The sequence below is a fragment of the Lolium rigidum genome, chromosome 6 (genome assembly GCF_022539505.1).
Source record: "Lolium rigidum isolate FL_2022 chromosome 6, APGP_CSIRO_Lrig_0.1, whole genome shotgun sequence".
Taxonomy (NCBI): domain Eukaryota; kingdom Viridiplantae; phylum Streptophyta; class Magnoliopsida; order Poales; family Poaceae; genus Lolium; species Lolium rigidum.
The window spans coordinates 268,175,749-268,195,557 of NC_061513.1; the positions used below are offsets into that span (position 1 = coordinate 268,175,749).

Below are 19,809 nucleotides of genomic sequence, written 5' to 3' on the forward strand. Positions count from 1 at the left end.
GCGGTGATGCTCTGGCGGCGATGGGCGATGCTGCGACCCGCCACCTCCATTGCTGCTTTTGGCCACCGATGTTTCCACGACCCGCCACCGTCGGTGCTGCGAGTGTGCGTCGTAGCTGAAACATAGCTCATTTTGAACTACATTTGTACTAGTGTGTGGTGATGCGCGTGTGGATTATGACGTTTCTTTCTGTACAACGACGAAGAGTGGACAGCCGTGTGTTCCAGCACCCCACTCTATCCTAGCCTCTTCCTGACGACGCCCACGACGCACCCGATGAAGGCGAAGGTGCCGACCGCGAAGCACACGACGCTGAACGCCTTGAGCACGACCCACGTCGGCGTCCACGGCCTGACCCGCCGCTGCACGCAGTACATCTCCACGGGGAGGTAGATGACGAGTGGCCAGAAGATGAGCGCGCCCAGCAGGCCCAGCACCTCGTTGAAGTAGGGGAACACCACGGCCAGACCCGTCGTGCTCGCTACGTACGCCGTCCTGAAGCACAGCCGCTGCAGGTTCAGCCCGTACCTGGGCAGCCCCGGCAAGATCCTGACGGCATACGTCCTGTTCACGAACGCGCTCTCCGGGAACCTCGCCGCCAGCCACCGGTCCGCCACCGTGAATATCTGCTGGCTGAAAAACTGCACGATCTCCACACAGTTACGCCAAGTTCAGAACAGCTCTCCTGGTGTCTACTTGGTTTAGAATTGACCGTCACGTACCTGATATCCGCCTAGGATGTGGAGCACGATGCAGGCGTTGGCGAAGTCGACGAGCCAGTAGGGTTCGTAGAAGCCGAAGCCGGTGAGGAGGTTCCCGGCGCCGCGTTGCCGAAGGCGGCGTAGCCGAAGCATCCGACGCAGAGGTAGAAGAAGGCGGTGGCCAGGACGGCGACCACGTTCCCCTTCCTCAACGTCTCCCCCTCGGGCGGCGACGACCGCAGCGTGTCTTGGATCTCCAGGAGCACGATGGTGTATGGGTACGCGAACGCGATGTCGCCGACCGCCTGCGCCACGCGCCAGACCTTCTGCGCCGCGGTGGCCATCGGGACGCCGGCGATGCCGCCCCTGATCGCGCCGTCTCCCACGGTCTTGGCGAGGCCCAGGCCCAGGCCGATGGTGGCGTAGGTGAAGGACATGGCCGCGGCCACGGCGGAGAGCCACGCCATGCTGTGGAAGTTGGGAATGAAGGATAGCATCACCTGCGCCGCGCCGAAGAGCAGCATGAACAGGTGCTGCTCGTCATCGCCTGAGCCGCAGCGGGAGGCGCCGCGCCCGTGGCCGTGGTAGCAGTTGGACTTCTTGATCGCGCTGCCCACAGTGTGTCATGAACTCATGATCAGAAACAGCAAGGAAAAGATCGATAATAGCTTCTGAAACTGTTTTACCCGAGGCAGGTGGCGGTGGTGATGGTGTAGGCGACGCCGATGCCGTAGAGATAGAGGTACTGGAGGGTGCCGCAGACGTAGGTGTGCTTCATGCCGAGGAGCGCTCGGACGGCGTCCATGTAGGTGTAGTTCCGCCGCGTCTTGCCGGACGACGACGACGACTCTTCTGATCCACCGGCAGCGACGGGGGACCTGTAGCAGTGGGAGAGGAGGACGGCAGACACGTAGGTGACCCCGGCGAAGCAGAGCACGGCGACGGGGCCGGCGACCCATCCGAGCTGCGCGACGCTCCAGGAGAGCGCCAGCACGCCCGCACCGATCACGCCGGTGATGATGTGCGCCATGCACGTCCATAGGTTCCCCGTGCGCGCGGCGCGGCCGTCGTCGTCCAGCTCCGGAGCGGCCGCGGCAGCGAGGTCTAAGGGCTGGCTACCTCGGTGCGACAGCGACATTGTTGGCGCGAGGTATAGAATTTTCCAGACTCAAAGACAGACAGAGTTCAAACTTCAGAGTCGAGTGGAGATTGGTGCAGTCAGACTATGAGACTTGATTGGCATTGGCCCGAGGTTTGGACAAACTGTCTCGATCGAAATAAGATGCTTGTCCCGTGTGACAGTCAGAACCCCGCCTCGGTTTATGCGCAAAACGCCACGATCGAGCTGCCGGCCATTGCGTCTCCAAGGTTGAGGACAAATACTACCATTTGTTCTTAAAGCGGATATTTGTCGTCGACAGTTTAACTATGGTACCCAGGCCACAGCTATCTCCTACGGTCTTACTTGTCCAGAACAAATGTCCACTTCTCCATTTCTCTCTTTTTGATTGTTTTCCAATCAGCATGATTATTAGAAATATTTTGGAACATAACTCCTATTTGAAATACTTCTTTTCCATTAGTGAACATGTTCTTCAAAATCTATTCTTTTGAAATAAATAGCAAGTAATAATAAACCATGTCCTATAGGACTTAAAGCTAATATTATTTACATCCCGTAGGGCTTTGAATCTTCAAAATCATGCCATTTGATTTTTTTATCAAATTACTTGCAAAGTAGTATTCGTATGATTCCTGCATTTAAAAGCTAAGTATTATTTTTACAATTATGAATATTACCATGTGGTGGGCGATGGAACCATGGTATGAGTGTGGTGGAGGTTCCATTGCAACTGGGTTACATTCACATAGGACTTAAGAACAAATGTTGTCCGAAGATTCTTGTGCCATACTACCTGTATTAACCATAAGATCTGGAGTAGGATAGAATAGTCAGCTGTTCTTCTTCCTCTCGTACATCAACAGATGCACTTTACCGGAGACTCGGCTAAGGTATGGCAGGGTGGGAGCCTCGTGTTGCTCCCATGACACCGTGTATGTACGATGGATTGTAGGGTGTGTCCGAGGCTCATGCGCTGAGGGATAAGCGACCATGGTGAAGCCGGAACCTAAACTCAGCATGGCTACAATAACAGATGGGTGTGCGGGGTCACAGAGAAGGACAGTGATTGGCTAGGATCTTATACAAGGCCCCACACCAAGGAAGTGTGGACGAGGTCATGACTCGAATGTGCAACCAGGGTAAGATCTCTTATGGAGAAAATAACACACCTCTACAGAGTGTAATGAATTTTGGCTTGTCACTCCCTGTTCCGGGTTTGGAATTGTAAACGTGGCCGGAAAGGAACTCAATGAAGTTCTAAACACCTGGTGACATAGGCATCCCAAATGGGCCTGCCTAATATAGTACCCGGGGTTTATTGAAGGCCCACTACCCGAAGAATAAGAAGACTCGAGAGCCCAAGATGTATTTAAGGAAAAGATAGAGTTGTAATAGGAAGTGTTATTTGTAAATCGGCGGGATGAGTTAGAAACCGTCCCGGACTCGTAATCCTTGTATAGCACGAATCCCTCGGCTCCACCTATATAAAGGGGGGTCGAGGGACGAGAAGATCATCGAATCATTGTCTGCAAACCCTAGTTTTCATATTCGTCGAGTACTTTTCGACTGAAACCTTCGAGATCTACTTGCCCTCTACTTCTAACTAAACCCTAGCCTACAATCCATAGGCATTGACAAGTTAATCCCTTGTCAATTGGCGCCGTCTCGTGGGAATTAGAGGCGTAAGGATCCGATCTCGATGGCACGTTCAAGATCTTCGACATCGTCAACCGGAAGCAACACTATGGATCGAGGTAAACAGATCGCTACCGGTCCCGTTGATTTTGTTCCTCACCCACCCTCCCGTTTGGATGCATATGCGTACTGCGGCGGAGCCCTTGGAGATGACGTTCGGAAGGTTCCACTTTCGCGTCGAGAAGGAAGGATCGTATCGTGTCGAAATTCCGATTTCGTCGGGATCGTCGGCGGTCGATTCTGAATTTTCAAGCTATGCATCATCAACTGAGTCAGAAGAAGAAACTTCGGCAACACGCTACATCAGCACCAGAGCAAGAGAGAAACTCGCCAAGATCTTCAGCAACGCATCGGTTGGGTCATCTGCGGACTCATATATAAGCGATGGCTCAAGCGATGTCGACAGTTACGACTTCGTCGACAAATCTCTCACAATGGGCAAGGTCTTCATCAATCTCAACAATGATGTCACCGAACCCAACATAGATCTGAGTACAAAATATCATCGGATTTATGCTATCGAAGATCAAGAGGAAACATCGGAGGCTTTCGACCAATTGGGAAATCCTTTTGTCGATCCCTCGGATCTAAGGAGAGGTATGGGCACTAAATATGTCGGGCCCACACCACGCGTCGAGTCCAACTTCCACGAGCAGCTCGGGATAGAGCGGCAAAAGCCATAGATGGTTCGGAACCAATGACGACAACAGCTACAGCTCAAGAACTGCAAGCTTATCAATATATGCTCGCACGAACTGCCCGAGAAATAGAAAAACAGACAGACTGAGTTGAACAAGAGAAAGGCGGCAGCTTCGCATCCAAGCAGGAGAAGGGCGGATCTAAGTGGACAGTCTAGAATTTCGGGTGATAGCCACGGGGAGGCTCGGAACGGAGGAAGATCAAGGCTACAACACATACCCGAAGCGGACAGAGAGTACTTGGTTCAAAACCTCGACATGTCCTTTATGTCGATAGATACAAGAGGAAATATTATCCCTAGGACACCGTAAGCCGGGTATATGGCGACACAAGCTTACATCCTCGCATCCAAGCCACCCCCGGGAGATCCAAGGGAAACATTATACAACATGGCATTAGCAGGAGTTGGAGCTATGGGGACAGCTGTTCGTAGCAACGCCTCCCGAAGGAGCAAGCAAGGCAAAATAGTCCACGACCTGCAGCGAGTAACGGCGGCAGCTCCGAAGGACCAAGTGGAGCAAGAGACACAGGAGTGCAAGCAAGGGTCGACAGAGCAAGGCAAAGCGTGAAGAGATCATCGGCGAGTCCCGGAGCTTAATGACGAGGATATGTGCGGTCTACCGTGCTTCACGAGAAGAGTCCGAAAAACTCGAGTCCCCTCTCGGATTCAAGTTACCCGATCACTTCAAAAAGTTCGACGGCTCGCAAGACCCGGAGGACTCGGTTAATTGATTACCTCGAGACAAGTGAAGCTAACTCGGAGGAACTAGAGCAACAAGCAATGCAAAGTATTCGAGTGCACTTAAGTGGAGCCGCACGATCTTGGATCAAAAAACTTCCGCCGAGATCCATCGACAACTGGGAAAGTTTCGAGGACGTTTTCGTCAAGAACTTCGGATCCACATGCAAGAAGCCTGCATCGTTGGAAGAGTTGAGGGCGTGTCGACAAAAGCCAGATGAGTCAATGAGAAAATACATCCAAAGGTGGAACATCATAAAAAACTCGGCAGAAAATATATCTGACGAGAGAGCAATAGATGCGTTTGTCGCAGGAATCAGGCGCGGAGATTTTGTCGAGGACTTGGGAAGGACCAATCCAAAAACAGTATCCGCGTTGATGGAGATAGCAAATAGATGGGCAGTACGGAGAAGACGCTGTCCACAATAAACGACACAGGTCGCCAGAGGAGGACCGTGGTCGAAATTATCAGACGAGGCGACGATTTCCTCGGCAGTATCCGAATTACGACGCCCCAGGGCAAATTTCGGCAGGATTTCGGTCAAATACAGGAGCAAGCAACAGAGACGATTATCAGAGAAGCAATGAGCAGCGAGGCGATAATAGGGACGACTCCCGTACCAGGCAAAATAGTGGGCCAAGGTTTCCACGACCTTTTATGTCTCCCGAAGAAATGCTGAACGGACCGTGCCGTATGCACTTCTTCCTCGACAAGCAATGGGAAAAGACGACCAGGACACCGCGCAAAGATTGTCGAAATTTCCAAGCAATGTTCGGATGTGCGTAAACGCTCACGCACGAGCAAGCACGGAGAAACCCTCGGGAGCCTAGGAGCGAAGTTCATCTACCGCCACCTCCCGCGATTACGTAAGGCAATCAACACCAGCTCGGAATAGCGGCAGCACCTGCACCACCACCCTATGTTGATCCTAACTCCAACGGAGCAAGGTGTCGATGATTCGAAGGGAAGGCCATCTAATAGAGCTCAAAAAGTAATCTCACGACAGGTGTTTATGGCAGAGAAAATGCCTCCACCAACAGCTTGAGTACCTCAATTGGTCGTGGCAAGACATCGGCTTCACCATAGCGGACCACCCGCAGCAAGTTCCTCGACCAGGGCGACCAAGCACTCATTCTCGCCGCCAGCTATCGCAGAAACCTTCGAGATCTACTTGCCCTCTACTTCTAACTAAACCCTAGCCTACAATCCATAGGCATTGACAAGTTAATCCCTTGTCACCTGGTGAAGGCTGACAGACGTAGCTTTTCAGAACAAAAGCAACCTTTTGATGAAATAATTACGAAAACTAGCATTTCCCTACGACTCCCTGGTCTATCGTTGTAGCTAGTGCATGATACACCTATTTCTATTATTAAACTTGATGAGTACGCTCGTACTCACCCGTTCCCTCTTGGGCCCCCGCTAGATCCGGAGTTATAAAAGGAGAAGCTACCATGAACTTCGAAGATGCGAAGTCAACCACTACAAGGGGTAGGAATCAGTCGGAGGAGTCAACAAAGTCAACAACTGGTGGAAACCTAGACGAGGAATAGAAGGGAATCAATTACCTAATCCTAGAACCTAAGTAGCTAGAGCTCAGCTATCATTCTTTAGTAAGCCATATATATCTATAGGTAGAGCTAGGATAAATCTAGTCTACGAATAGTTTTTCTCGAGTTTGTTTGCAGTTTACCTCATTGTAAATAGGAGGTTGTGCTTATCTTTTTTTTACCTAGGTTGTGCTGATCTTCTGTAAATAGTCCGTGTTCTAATTCTATAGACATGCCTTGGACCCGTAAATGTTTCTGGTGTACCACTCTGAGAGATGTAATACTAGTGGAATGGTGTACCACCGGTGTTATATCAACGACTTCCATACTACACCATGTAGTGTTATGCTGGGTCCCCACAGGAGAGATCTCATGTCGCTCCCCAGGGCGAAACCCTAGCGCCGCAGTCCTTCCCATGTCCTCTCCCCCTCCGCCGTTGCTGACAAGTGGTAACCTTGTCAATGCCCATTGATGATGAACTTCCTTGGTACCTCTTCCTCCGCTAAAAAGTAGCCTCCGGTTGTTGTTAGCGGTCTTGTGAATCTGTCATCGAAGACTTTATACTCATCTGCTGTAAAATTCAAAGGCTTAGATAGCTGAAACATAGCTCATTTTGAACTACATTTGTACTAGTGTGTGGTGATGCGCGTGTGGATTGTGACGTTTCTTTCTGTACAACGACGAAGAGTGGACAGCCGTGTGTTCCAGCACCCCACTCTATCCTAGCCTCTTCCTGACGACGCCCACGACGCACCCGATGAAGGCGAAGGTGCCGACCGCGAAGCACACGACGCTGAACGCCTTGAGCACGACCCACGTCGGCGTCCACGGCCTGACCCGCCGCTGCACGCAGTACATCTCCACGGGGAGGTAGATGACGAGTGGCCAGAAGATGAGCGCGCCCAGCAGGCCCAGCACCTCGTTGAAGTAGGGGAACACCACGGCCAGACCCGTCGTGCTCGCTACGTACGCCGTCCTGAAGCACAGCCGCTGCAGGTTCAACCCGTACCTCGGCAGCCCCGGCACGATCCTGACGGCGTACGTCCTGTTCACGAACGCGCTCTCCGGGAACCTCGCCGCCAGCCACCGGTCCGCCACCGTGAATATCTGCTGGCTGAAGAACTGCACGATCTCCACAGTTACGCCAAGTTCAGAACAGCTCTTCTGGTGTCTTCTTCGTTTAGAATTGACCGTCACGTACCTGATATCCGCCTAGGATGTGGAGCACGATGCAGGCGTTGGCGAAGTCGACGAGCCAGTAGGGTTCGTAGAAGCCGAAGCCGGTGAGGAGGTTCCCCGGCGCCGCGTTGCCGAAGGCGGCGTAGCCGAAGCATCCGACGCAGAGGTAGAAGAAGGCGGTGGCCACGACGGCGACAACGTTCCCCTTCCTCAACGTCTCCCCCTCGGGCGGCGACGACCGCAGCGTGTCTTGGATCTCCAGGAGCACGATGGTGTATGGGTACGCGAACGCGATGTCGCCGACCGCCTGCGCCACGCGCCAGACCTTCTGCGCCGTGGTGGCCATCGGGACGCCGGCGATGCCGCCCCTGATCGCGCCGTCTCCCACGGTCTTGGCGAGGCCCAGGCCCAGGCCGATGGTGGCGTAGGTGAAGGACATGGCCGCCGCCACGGCGGAGAGCCACGCCATGCTGTGGAAGTTTGGGATGAAGGATAGCACCACCTGCGCCGCGCCGAAGAGCAGCATGAACAGGTGCTGCTCGTCATCGCCTGAGCGGCAGCGGGAGGCGCCACGCCCGTGGCCGTGGTAGCAGTTGGACTTCTTGATCGCGCTGCCCACAGTGTGTCATGAACTCATGATCAGAAACAGCAAGGAAAAGATCGGTAATAGCTTCTGAAACTGTTTTACCCGAGGCAGGTGGCGGTGGTGATGGTGTAGGCGACGCCGATGCCGTACAGGTAGAGGTACTGGAGGCTGCCGCAGACATAGGTGTGCTTCCTGCCGAGGAGCGCTCGGACGGCGTCCATGTAGGTGTAGTTCCGCCGCGTCTTGCCCGACGACGACGACGACTCTTCTGATCCACCGGCAGCGACGGGGGACCTGTAGCAGTGAGAGAGAAGGACGGCGGACACGTAGGTGACCCCAGCGAAGCAGAGCACGGCGACGGGGCCGGCGACCCATCCGAGCTGCGCGACGCTCCAGGAGAGCGCCAGCACGCCCGCCCCGATCACGCCGGTGATGATGTGCGCCATGCACGTCCATAGGTTCCCCGTGCGCGCGGCGCGGCCGTCGTCGTCCAGCTCCGGAGCGGCCGCGGCAGCGAGGTCGAAGGGCTGGCTACCGCGGTGCGACGGCGACATTGTTGGCGCGAGGTACAGGATTTTCCAGACTCAAAGGCAGACAGAGTTCAGACTTCAGAGTCGAGTGGAGATTGGCGCAGTCAGACTATGAGACTTGATTGGCTTTGGCCCGAGGTTTGGACAAACTGTCTCGATCGGAATAAGATGCTTGTCCCGTGTGACAGTCAGAACCCCCGCCTCGGTTTATGCGCAAAACGCCACGATCGAGCTGCCGGCCTCTTTCATCTCCAAGGTTGAGGACAAATACTAGTAGTACGGAGTACCATTTGTTCTTAAAGCGGATATTTGTCATTGACAATTTAACTATGGTACCCAGGGTCACAGCTATTTCCTACTTGTCCGGAACAAATGTCCACTTCTCCGTTTCTCTCTTTTTGATTGTTTTCTAATTAGCATAATTATTAGAAATATTTTGCACATAAAAATTTATCATAGTTTCATCACATAAATTTGCAAATATCGTAGTTGAAACTCGGATTAAAAACATTAACCATACAAAACACAAAACAACGTACCAAAACAATCGCAAAACAGAACAACAAAGGTTCCAAACACCTGTTCATGCTGCTGTTCGACAAACCGCATAGTTCATGAACTAAACCTCGCACATTAAAACGCCACCGCTATTGGGTTGACGCCTCTAGATGGCATCGCAAGGTTTGTCACACAAAGTCTTCCTCTTCAAATCCATGAGGCTTTGCTTTGTGTCCACCAACATGACCCGGTTCTTCTTGTTAGAGATATATTTGGTATATATTAGCTAGTTTAGGATTTGTAAAATCTCTACCTACCATATCTCTAGGAGAGTTATCTTAGCTTTCAAGTCTGTACCACTATATATACTCGCCCGAGAGGCTCAATACAATATCCAACACATTACGCCAAATCCTTCTCTATCGTTCTACATGGTATCATAGCGACGCCGATCCTAACCTAGCCGCCGCCCAAGCTTCCGCGCCGCGCCGCCCCCGGGGAGGTCGATCTCCATGATCTACTCCGGGGGCCGCGCAACCCGTATGTGGGTTCGTTCGTCGATCCGTTGATCCGCTGCCCTCGAGTCTTTTTTCCAATCTGTAGATTGGTTTTCTTTTTGCTCCACCGATCGTTCGACCGGCGTTTTTTTTTTGGTTTACTGATCATAGATCGGATTGAGTCGCCCATCGCCGTCGTCCACCTACGCCTCTACTCCAACCTCGGCGGCGACTGCACCGGCCATCTTCATCAACCGCGCGGCACGGCAGCACGCATCGCACACGGGACTCCTACGTGTAACGCATCAGGATGTCTCGCCTGTGCGGTCTCCATCGCTGGTCCGTCTTCGCCATCATCACCCAGGACATCACCGACAACGTCGCCAACGACTCCGATCTGCGGCGCGTAGTCCACGCCATGGCACGTGTACCGCCGACGTCGGTCTGATCAACCGACCCCGCGCACGTCCCTGCCAAGCACGTCCCTGAGCACGCGCCTATCACCGATTGAGCATCGGGTTGCCGCTGCGTCGCCCCTTCGGGCCGCAGCGCCGCCGCCTTTGGTCCACGCTACCGGCCTCCGACCCGTCTTCCGAGGCGTGTACGTTGCTGGTGGTCTCCCGTCGCTGAATCGACTCACGCCCTGCAGCTACGCCGGCCCCTCGGGCTGAGACATCGCCGCACGCAGTCTACTTCACCGTCCCCCGCGCACCGATCTCTGAGGCCACCACAGCGCTGCCCCTTCGGCGCGGGTCGCCTCCATCCACGCATGGTCTTCGTCACGCTGCCGGTCTCTTTCTCGCCTACTCCGAGTAGCGCCGCCGCGTCTCCACAGGTAACCTGCATGGCCACTGCTGGCTGATGCGGGTCCCGCCGACCCCCTCCACACCCATCTAGTCGTCAAGCATGACCACTCCAGGCCGATGCTGCGACCGCCGCCTTCTACGTCTTCGTCCACTACATCTCCGCCGCCAGCGTCTGATGACCCACAAGTATAGGGGGTGTATCGTAGTATCTTCGATAAGTAAGAATGTCGATCCCAACGAGGAGCAGAAGGTGTTGACAAGCAGTTTCGATAAAGGATTCACTGTAAATGCTCACAGATAAGTATTCAGGGGGTTTTGATGTAACAGATGAATAAAGTACAAGTAAGTAAAATGAGAGAAATAATTGCAGCGAGTGGCCCAATCCTTTTTAGCACAAAGGACAAGCCGGTTTGTTTACTTATAATGACCAAACGTTCTTGAGGACACACGGGATTTTAGTCTAGTGCTTTCGCTACATACGGCTGATTAATCTTCATTGTTTTGATAAGTGTTGTGTGGGTGAACCTATGCTAATGTACCGCCCTTCCTAGGACTAATACATACTTGTGATTATACCCCTTGCAAGCATCCGCAACTACAAGAAAGTAATTAAGATAAATCTAACCACAGCCTTAAACTCGAGATCCTCGCGATCCCTCCTCGCATCGATATACCAACGGGGGCTCGGGTTTCGTCACTCCGGCAACCCCGCAATTGGCAAACGAGTACAAGATGTATTCCCCTAGGCCCATAAATGGTGAAGTATCGTGTAGTCGACGTTCACACGACACCACTAGAAGAATGACACCACAACTTAAATATCATAACATTGAATATTACTCAACCATAATTCACTACTAACATTTAGACTTCACCCATGTCCTCAAGAACTAAACGAACTACTCACGAGACATCATATGGAACATGATCAGAGGTGATATGATAATGAATAACAATCTGAACATAAACATTGGTTCAACGGTTTCACTCAATAGCATCAATAACAAGTAGAAATCAACACTCGGGAGAGTTTCCCCTATCAAACAATCAAGATCAAACCCAAATTGCTACAGCGGTGACGAGGTGCTGCGGTGGAGATGGCGGTGATGATGATGAAGATGATGGTGATGGCGATGGAAATGATGTCCAGCTCGATGGCGGTGACGATGGCGTCGATTTCCCCCTCCGGGAGGGAATTTCCCCGGCGGATTCCTGCCCGCCGGAGAGCTCTTTTTCTCTCGGTGTTCTCCGCCCCGTAGAGGCGGCCGTGGCTCTTCGCGACGTACCCTCTGGAGCTTAGGTTTTCGGGACGAAGGGTTTCGCGAAGAAAAGGAGGCGAAAGGGGCTGTGGGGCCCCCACACCACAAGGTGGCGCGGCCAGGCCATGGGCCGCGCCGGCCTGTGGTCTGGCCCTGTAGGGATTCGTTGCATAGAAAACAAAAAATTTCCTATCGCGAACACGCAATCCAAGCCAAGATGCAATCTAGAAGACGGTAGCAACGAGGGGATGATCAAGACTAACCCTTGAAGAGATTCCAAAGCCTATAAGAGTAGGCTCTTATTGCTGCGGTAGACGATCACTTGCTGCTTGCAAAAGCGCGTAGAAGATCTTGATCACGATCGCTTCCGGCGCCACGAACGGGCAGCACCTCCGTACTCGGTCACACGTTCGGTTCTTGATGAAGACGACGTCCACCTCCCCGTTCCAGCGGGCAGCGGAAGTAGTAGCTCCTCTTGAATCCGACAGCACGACGGCGTGGTGTCGGTGGTGGTGGAGAAATCCGGCGGAGCTTCGCTTAAGCGTGCGGGATGTGGTGGAGGAGAGAGACCGCTAGGGTTTGGGGAGAGAGGGGGGTTGGGCGCCGACCCTCTAAGGGGTGCGGCCAAGGCTGAGGCTTGAAGTGATCAGCCCCCTCTCTATGCCCCTCATTATATAGGTGGAAGCCCCAAGAGTTCTAGTCCAAGTCTTCGAATAAGACCCCAACACTAAAACCTCCCATATGTGGGAAACCTACTCAAGGAGGGAGTCCTACCCAAGGTGGGACTCCCACCTTTCCTTGAGGTGGGTTGGCCGGCCACCCTAGGGAGTCCACCTTGGACTCCTCCCTTTAGGGTTGGCTGGTCATGCAAGTGGAGTCTCTTCGGGACTCCACTTTCCAAAGTGCCATTCTTCCGGACTTTTCTAGAACCTTCTAGAACCTGCCATAAATGCACCGGATCATTTCCAAACTTGGAATATGACTTCCTATATATGAATCTTATTCTCCGGACCATTCCGGAACTCCTCGTGATGTCCGGGATCTCATCCGGGACTCGAACAAATATTCGAACTCCATTCCATATTCAAGTTCTACCATTTCAACATCCAACTTTAAGTGTGTCACCCTACGGTTCGTGAACTATGCGGACATGGTTGAGTACTCACTCCGACCAATAACCAATAGCGGGATCTGGAGATCCATAATGGCTCCCACATATTCAACGATGACTTCGTGATCGAATGAACCATTCACATACGATACCAATTCCCTTTGTCACGCGATATTTTACTTGTCCGAGGTTTGATCATCGGTATCACTCTATACCTTGTTCAACCTCGTCTCTCGACAAGTACTCTTTACTCGTACCGTGGTATGTGGTCTCTTATGAACTTATTCATATGCTTGCAAGACATTAGACGACATTCCACCGAGAGGGCCCGAGTATATCCGTCCGTCATCGGGATGGACAAATCCCATTGTTGATCCATATGCCTCAACTCATACTTTCCGGATACTTAATCCCACCTTTATAACCACCCATTTACGCAGTGGCGTTTGATGTAATCAAAGTACCTTTCCGGTATAAGTGATTTACATGATCTCATGGTCATAAGGACTAGGTAACTATGTATCGAAAGATTATAGCAAATAACTTAATGACGAGATCTTATGCTACGCTTAATTGGGTGTGTCCATTACATCATTCATATAATGATATAACCTTGTTATTAATAACATCCAATGTTCATGATTATGAAACTAATCATCCATTAATCAACAAGCTAGTTTAAGAGGCATACTAGGGACTTCTTGTTGTCTACATATCACACATGTACTAATGTTTCGGTTAATACAATTATAGCATGATATATAAAAATTTATCATAAACATAAAGATATAAATAATAACCACTTTATTATTGCCTCTAGGGCATATCTCCTTCAGTCTCCCACTTGCACTAGAGTCAATAATCTAGTTTACATTTGTAAAGATATAACACCTTGGCCTTTTGGTGCTTTATCATGTATTGCTTACGGGAGAGGTTTTAGTCAACGGATCTGACACGCTTAGAAACGTATGTATTTTGTAATTCATTTGCGTCTCAACGCATCACTCATTTCCAAATGAGTCGGCATTTAAATATGTTTGGTCTTCTGGTGGAACCTTAATTCCGCGGTCTGAAAATATGTCACTAATATTGTCACACACAATATAGCTTCAAAGTTCTGACTCTGTCGGAACTACACCAAGTTCTCAAAGAACCTCCTGACTTAACATCCTTTGTCATTGTCAAAACAATGACATATTCTGCCTTCATTTGTAGAATCCATCACAATATTTAGAACTCTTCTAAATCTAGCATAGACAACTTCTAGCTTATTGTGCTACCTTTTAAACAACACTTAGTCTATATTGAGATTGAAATTATATTTTATATGTGACAAAAACAATATTGGTGTAACACCTTACAGCGATTTGTTTGTCATTTCTTCATACAAAAATATATATATGTATCCTTAGTTCTTCTAAAGTACTCAAGGATATTCTTACTGTCGTCCAATGATCATCATATGAATCATTCTGGTAAATGCTCATAACACTTTATAGCACATGATATCTGATTGTGTACATATTATTCGTGATCTATAATCACTCATGTGTTTTTACTCTTTGAGTGTCAGATACACTCAAGTCTTGTTAAAACTTTACATGACAAGAACATCTTCTTAATATTTCTATATTGAACTATTTCAATATCCATTCTATGTACTTTGACTTAAACTTATTTTGTGTTTCAATCTATCTTCATAGATCTTGACACTAAATTTGTTTCAGTCATTATCTTTTCATTGAAGTTAATTTCTCAATGAAACCTTTTTAATCAAGTATATAATTACATTATTTATAACCAACTATATGTCATCTACATAAAGTATTATAAATATGTCTCAGTGCTCCCACTTAATTTCTTGCAAATGCAAGCATCTTCATCGTTTCTGATGAAATCCAAAACTCTTTGACTATTTCATCCGGTGAAGATTCCAACTCCGCGATACTCACTTCATCCAATTGAAGTTCGTATACCTATCTAGTATTTCACGGACTAGCAAAACAATTGGTTGTATCTTGTATACACCTTTAATACACACTTTTGTTAAGTAATGTATTTTGCCATCCTACTATCATATCTCATGAAAGAAATATGTAGCGATTACTAGAATAATCCACATAGACTATAAGCATTGCTACGGAAGATCTAATCTTATCGTAGTCAACTCTTTGAACTTTGTCGTAAACAACTTTTCGATAAGTCAAGCTTGTTTAAGGATATTCCATCCAAGTCCATCAATTTTATAGATCCATTTACTTTCAAAAAGTATTCATCTATCTTGGATTTCATGGCGTATAGCCATTTTAACGGAGTCAGGGCCCATCATAACTTCTTTGTTTGTAGTTGGTTTATCATTGTTCAAAATCAATCCTTTGTCCACAAATCATTTATTTGATCACAAAGTAAACCATACCTACAAGGTTCAATATGTACTTCGATCTCCATGGCTAAAACACTTTGTAGTCATGGGAGCCATGATCGTTGTGGCCGCTTCCGAAACCAATTCCGATGCTGCGCTACTCTGATCATTATGCTCAGGTTCATAAACCTTATCAAATTATATTGTCCTCCCACTCAAATACTTCACTAGAAACAATTTCTCGAAATAAGAAACATTGACAAACACTTTTGTCTTTGTCTTGTGGGAAGAATTCCCAATTAAATCTCTGGGATAACCAACAAAGACATTCATCCGATTTTGGTTGTAAACTCTTAGACCAAAATTTAAAGAAAAGACTATTAGGGTTTATACCCATGTCATAACTTGTATGATGTCATTTCATCGGATCATGATGATGCTCTATTCGAGTGTAAAAGCGGTAGTCACTAAAGCATAATCCACAAAAATATAATGGCATCAATATTTTATCTCATCATTGATCCAACAAGGTTTGGATACATATCTCGGATACTATATCATCATTATGATACTCCAAGAAATGTGAGTTGTAGAACAATTTCATAACTCTCTTAGATGTTCCCTAAAACTCGTAACTCAAATATTTTCACCATGATCCAATCATAGATATTTGACTTTTCTATTACGATGATTTCCACTTCATGCTGAAATTTATTTGAATCCATTCAAATGTTTCAAACTTCTTCCTTATTGAATATATCCACATATATATACTCAATTCATTGTTGAAAGTTTTCATGAAGTAGAAGAATCTCCCGCACACAACCATGCCCAGTGAACCACATACATCATCATGTATTTTTTCACTAAGTTAGTTGCCCGTTCAACTTTTGGCCAATGAACGGTATTTTAATCATTCTCTTTAGAAAAGATTTGCAAGTGCCAAATGATTCAAAAATCAAATGACTCCAAAAATCCATTTGCATGGAGTTCCTTCATGCAGTTCCTTTCTAACATGACCTAAATGGCGGTTCCACAAATAAGTGGAATTCAAATCATTTGCCTTATGGCATTTTAGCGTCAGTGTTATGTATGTGTGTTTCACCATTAAGATTTATAATAACTTATCCATCGTACATGGAGTAATGTCATAATTTGAACAACTCATTGTTTTCATTTGACCAGAGCAAAATAACAATTATTAAGTTCTTTATTATAAATTCTAAAGGCTAGATAGAATACAAACGACGAACATAATAACACTTTATTTTTGTTCCAGACGTGCATTCTTATCATATTCCTTGTCAGTCACTTAGGCCATTGTATTCTTGTATTGCGTTGTTTTGTATGACACTTCATACCAACCAATATAGTACTAATACCCAAGAATTTCATAGTGTGACCTAACTAGGAATACAACCATAACATGTATATCATTTATATACACCCGAGCTAGACTTTCTAGTCTTTTCTTTCTTTCTGCCAGAATATCTTTTGCAGTTTCTCTTTTAGCTTTCCTCATTATTCAGAAAAACACTTCAACATCAATAACTTCTAGGTTTGTTGGTCTAATACCAATAACCTTGAGGTTCTTATTTTGAAGTTGATCATCATATGACAAGTGTTCTAGATTTCACTATTAGTAACTTTGTAATACGATGAACAATTTCACTCATAATTTTATCCATCAATTCATGACAATTTTCTGAGACCATGTCTGTACATGATAGGCTCGTAAAGTTTAACCTTAGTATTCGCATGTGCAAATCTGGCTTGCACCCGTTGTAAGCACACGTAGAATCTATAACACCCGATCATCACGTGATGCTTCGATACGACGAGTCTTAGCAACGGTGCATACTAAGGATAATAACTTAATGGATATGCGAATATCGTTAGTGCCCCAATAGTTGGAGGATTGTGACGCCTGGCGTCTTCAACCTTCATACATTCCCATAAAACTTATGAGTTTATGTAGTCTCACCAAAATATATTCTATCATCTTGCAATAAGGTCTTAGATATCACATATATCTTATACCTTGATTATTTCTGAAAACTAAATTTTCAGCTCCTTACTTTTCAAACAAATTTGAACTTCAAGTTTTACGGAGACAAGATAACTTTAGGTACTAATTGAAACCATAGCTCTTTGAATCAACAATGTGAGGTTTACTAAAAGTTTGCAATAGGACTTAATCAATTCTTGATTCTTTAACAATACGGTACCAATCCGTAAAGTTTCTTGTTAGATTTTAACAGTATTTCTATCTCAATAACAAGACTAGCGCATAGTAGTAAACGGATGCCAATACTACAAAATTAATTCAAAATACTACTCAGACTATGTTTATGATAATTAGTTCATGTTTTAATCTAATTACTAATGAACTCCCACTTAATACAACATCCCTCATAGTTGTTAAGTGGTACACGATCCAAATCCACTACATCAAAACCGATCATCACGTGAGATGATGTAGCTTCAATGGTGAACATCAACATGTTGATCATTTCATCCATACGACTCGTGTTCAACCTTTCGGTTTCCGTTGTCCCGAGGCCATGTCTGTACATGCTAGGCTCGTCAAGCAAACCCAAGTATTCCGCGTGTGCAACATGGCTTACACCCGTTGTATATGAACGTTGAATCTATCACATCCGATCATCACGAGATGCTTTGAAACGACGAACTTTGGCAATGGTGCATACGAGGGGAGAACACTTTATTATCTTGATATTAATGTGAGGGATCATCTTATAATGCTACCGTCGCGATCTAAGCAAAATAAGATGCATAAAGGATTAATATCACATGCAATTCATATGTGATATGATATGGCCCTTTTGTCTTTGCTCCTTCGATCTTCATCTCCAAAGCACGGACATGATCTCCATCATCAACGGGCATGATCTCCATCATCGTCGGCGTAGCGTCAAGGTCCATGGCGCCGTCTTCATGATTGTTCACCTCATGTAGCAACTATTACAACTACTTTGAAATACTACTCAACATGAAATTTAAAGACAACCATAAGGCTCCTGCCGGTTGCCACAATACAATAATGATCATCTCATACATAGTCATCATCACATTATGGCCATATCACATCACCAAACCCTGCAAAAACAAGTTAGACGTTCTCTAATTTGGTTTGCATATTTTACGTGGTTTAGGGTTTTCGAGAGAGATCTAATCTACCTATGAACATGAACCACAACGGTGATACTAGTGTTGTCAATAGAAGAGTAAATTGAATCTTCACTATAGTAGGAGAGACAGACACCCGCAAAGCCACTTATGCAATACAAGTTGCATGTCGAGCGTGGAGCAAATCTCATGAACGCGGTCATGTAAAGTTAGCCCGAGCCGCTTCATCCCACTATGCCACAAAGATGCAAAGTACTCAAACTAAAGATAACAAGAGCATCAACGCCCACAAACCATTGTGTTCTACTCGTGCAACCATCTATGCATAGACACGGCTCTGATACCACTGTAGGGATTCGTTGCATAGAAAACAAAAAAATTCCTATCGCGAACACGCAATCCAAGCCAAGATGCAATCTAGAAGACGGTAGCAACGAGGGGATGATCAAGACTAACCCTTGAAGAGATTCCAAAGCCTATAAGAGTAGGCTCTTATTGCTGCGGTAGACGATCACTTGCCGCTTGCAAAAGCGCGTAGAAGATCTTGATCACGATCGCTTCCGGCGCCACGAACGGGCCGCACCTCCGTACTCGGTCACACGTTCGGTTCTTGATGAAGACGACGTCCACCTCCCCGTTCCAGCGGGCAGCGGAAGTAGTAGCTCCTCTTGAATCCGACGGCACGACGGCGTGGTGTCGGTGGTGGTGGAGAAATCCGGCGGAGCTTCGCTTAAGCGTGCGGGATGTGGTGGAGGAGAGAGACCGCTAGGGTTTGGGGAGAGAGGGGGTTGGGCGCCGGCCCTCTAAGGGGTGCGGCCAAGGCTGAGGCTTGAAGTGATCAGCCCCCTCTCTATGCCCCTCATTATATAGGTGGAAGCCCCAAGAGTTCTAGTCCAAGTCTTCGAATAAGACCCCAACACTAAAACCTCCCATATGTGGGAAACCTACTCAAGGAGGGAGTCCTACCCAAGGTGGGACTCCCACCTTTCCTTGAGGTGGGTTGGCCGGCCACCCTAGGGGAGTCCACCTTGGACTCCTCCCCTTTAGGGTTGGCTGGTCATGCAAGTGGAGTCTCTTCGGGACTCCACTTTCCAAAGTGCCATTCTTCCGGACTTTTCTAGAACCTTCTAGAACCTGCCATAAATGCACCGGATCATTTCCAAACTTGGAATATGACTTCCTATATATGAATCTTATTCTCCGGACCATTCGGAACTCCTCGTGATGTCCCGGATCTCATCCGGACTCCGAACAAATATTCGAACTCCATTCCATATTCAAGTTCTACCATTTCAACATCCAACTTTAAGTGTGTCACCCTAC

The 19,809-nt window shown here is 47.8% G+C and overlaps 1 protein-coding gene and 1 pseudogene across 1 annotated transcript; both read right to left on the bottom strand.

Moving 5' to 3' along the window:
• Nucleotides 1-236: 236 nt before the first annotated feature.
• Nucleotides 237-1,839, bottom strand: LOC124664099 (annotated as a pseudogene).
• Nucleotides 1,840-7,225: 5,386 nt separating this feature from the next.
• On the bottom strand, nt 7,226-8,827 carry LOC124664100 (probable amino acid permease 7). The gene is made up of 3 exons (XM_047201698.1): nt 8,376-8,827; nt 7,710-8,298; nt 7,226-7,630 (listed from the first exon to the last, which is right to left on the bottom strand). Exons 1-3 carry the CDS (start codon nt 8,825-8,827, stop codon nt 7,226-7,228), a joined length of 1,446 nt encoding a protein of 481 aa, XP_047057654.1.
• Nucleotides 8,828-19,809: the final 10,982 nt, after the last annotated feature.

Excerpts from the sequence above, each read along its gene's own strand:
- LOC124664100 (XM_047201698.1), bottom strand. The coding sequence starts at position 8,827 with ATGTCGCCGTCGCACCGCGGTAGCCAGCCCTTCGACCTCGCTGCCGCG. Across the intron at positions 8,299-8,375 it reads ACCACCGCCACCTGCCTCGG|CGCGATCAAGAAGTCCAACT; the intron begins GTAAAACAGTTT and ends CACTGTGGGCAG. Across the intron at positions 7,631-7,709 it reads ACATCCTAGGCGGATATCAG|TTCTTCAGCCAGCAGATATT; the intron begins GTACGTGACGGT and ends GAGATCGTGCAG.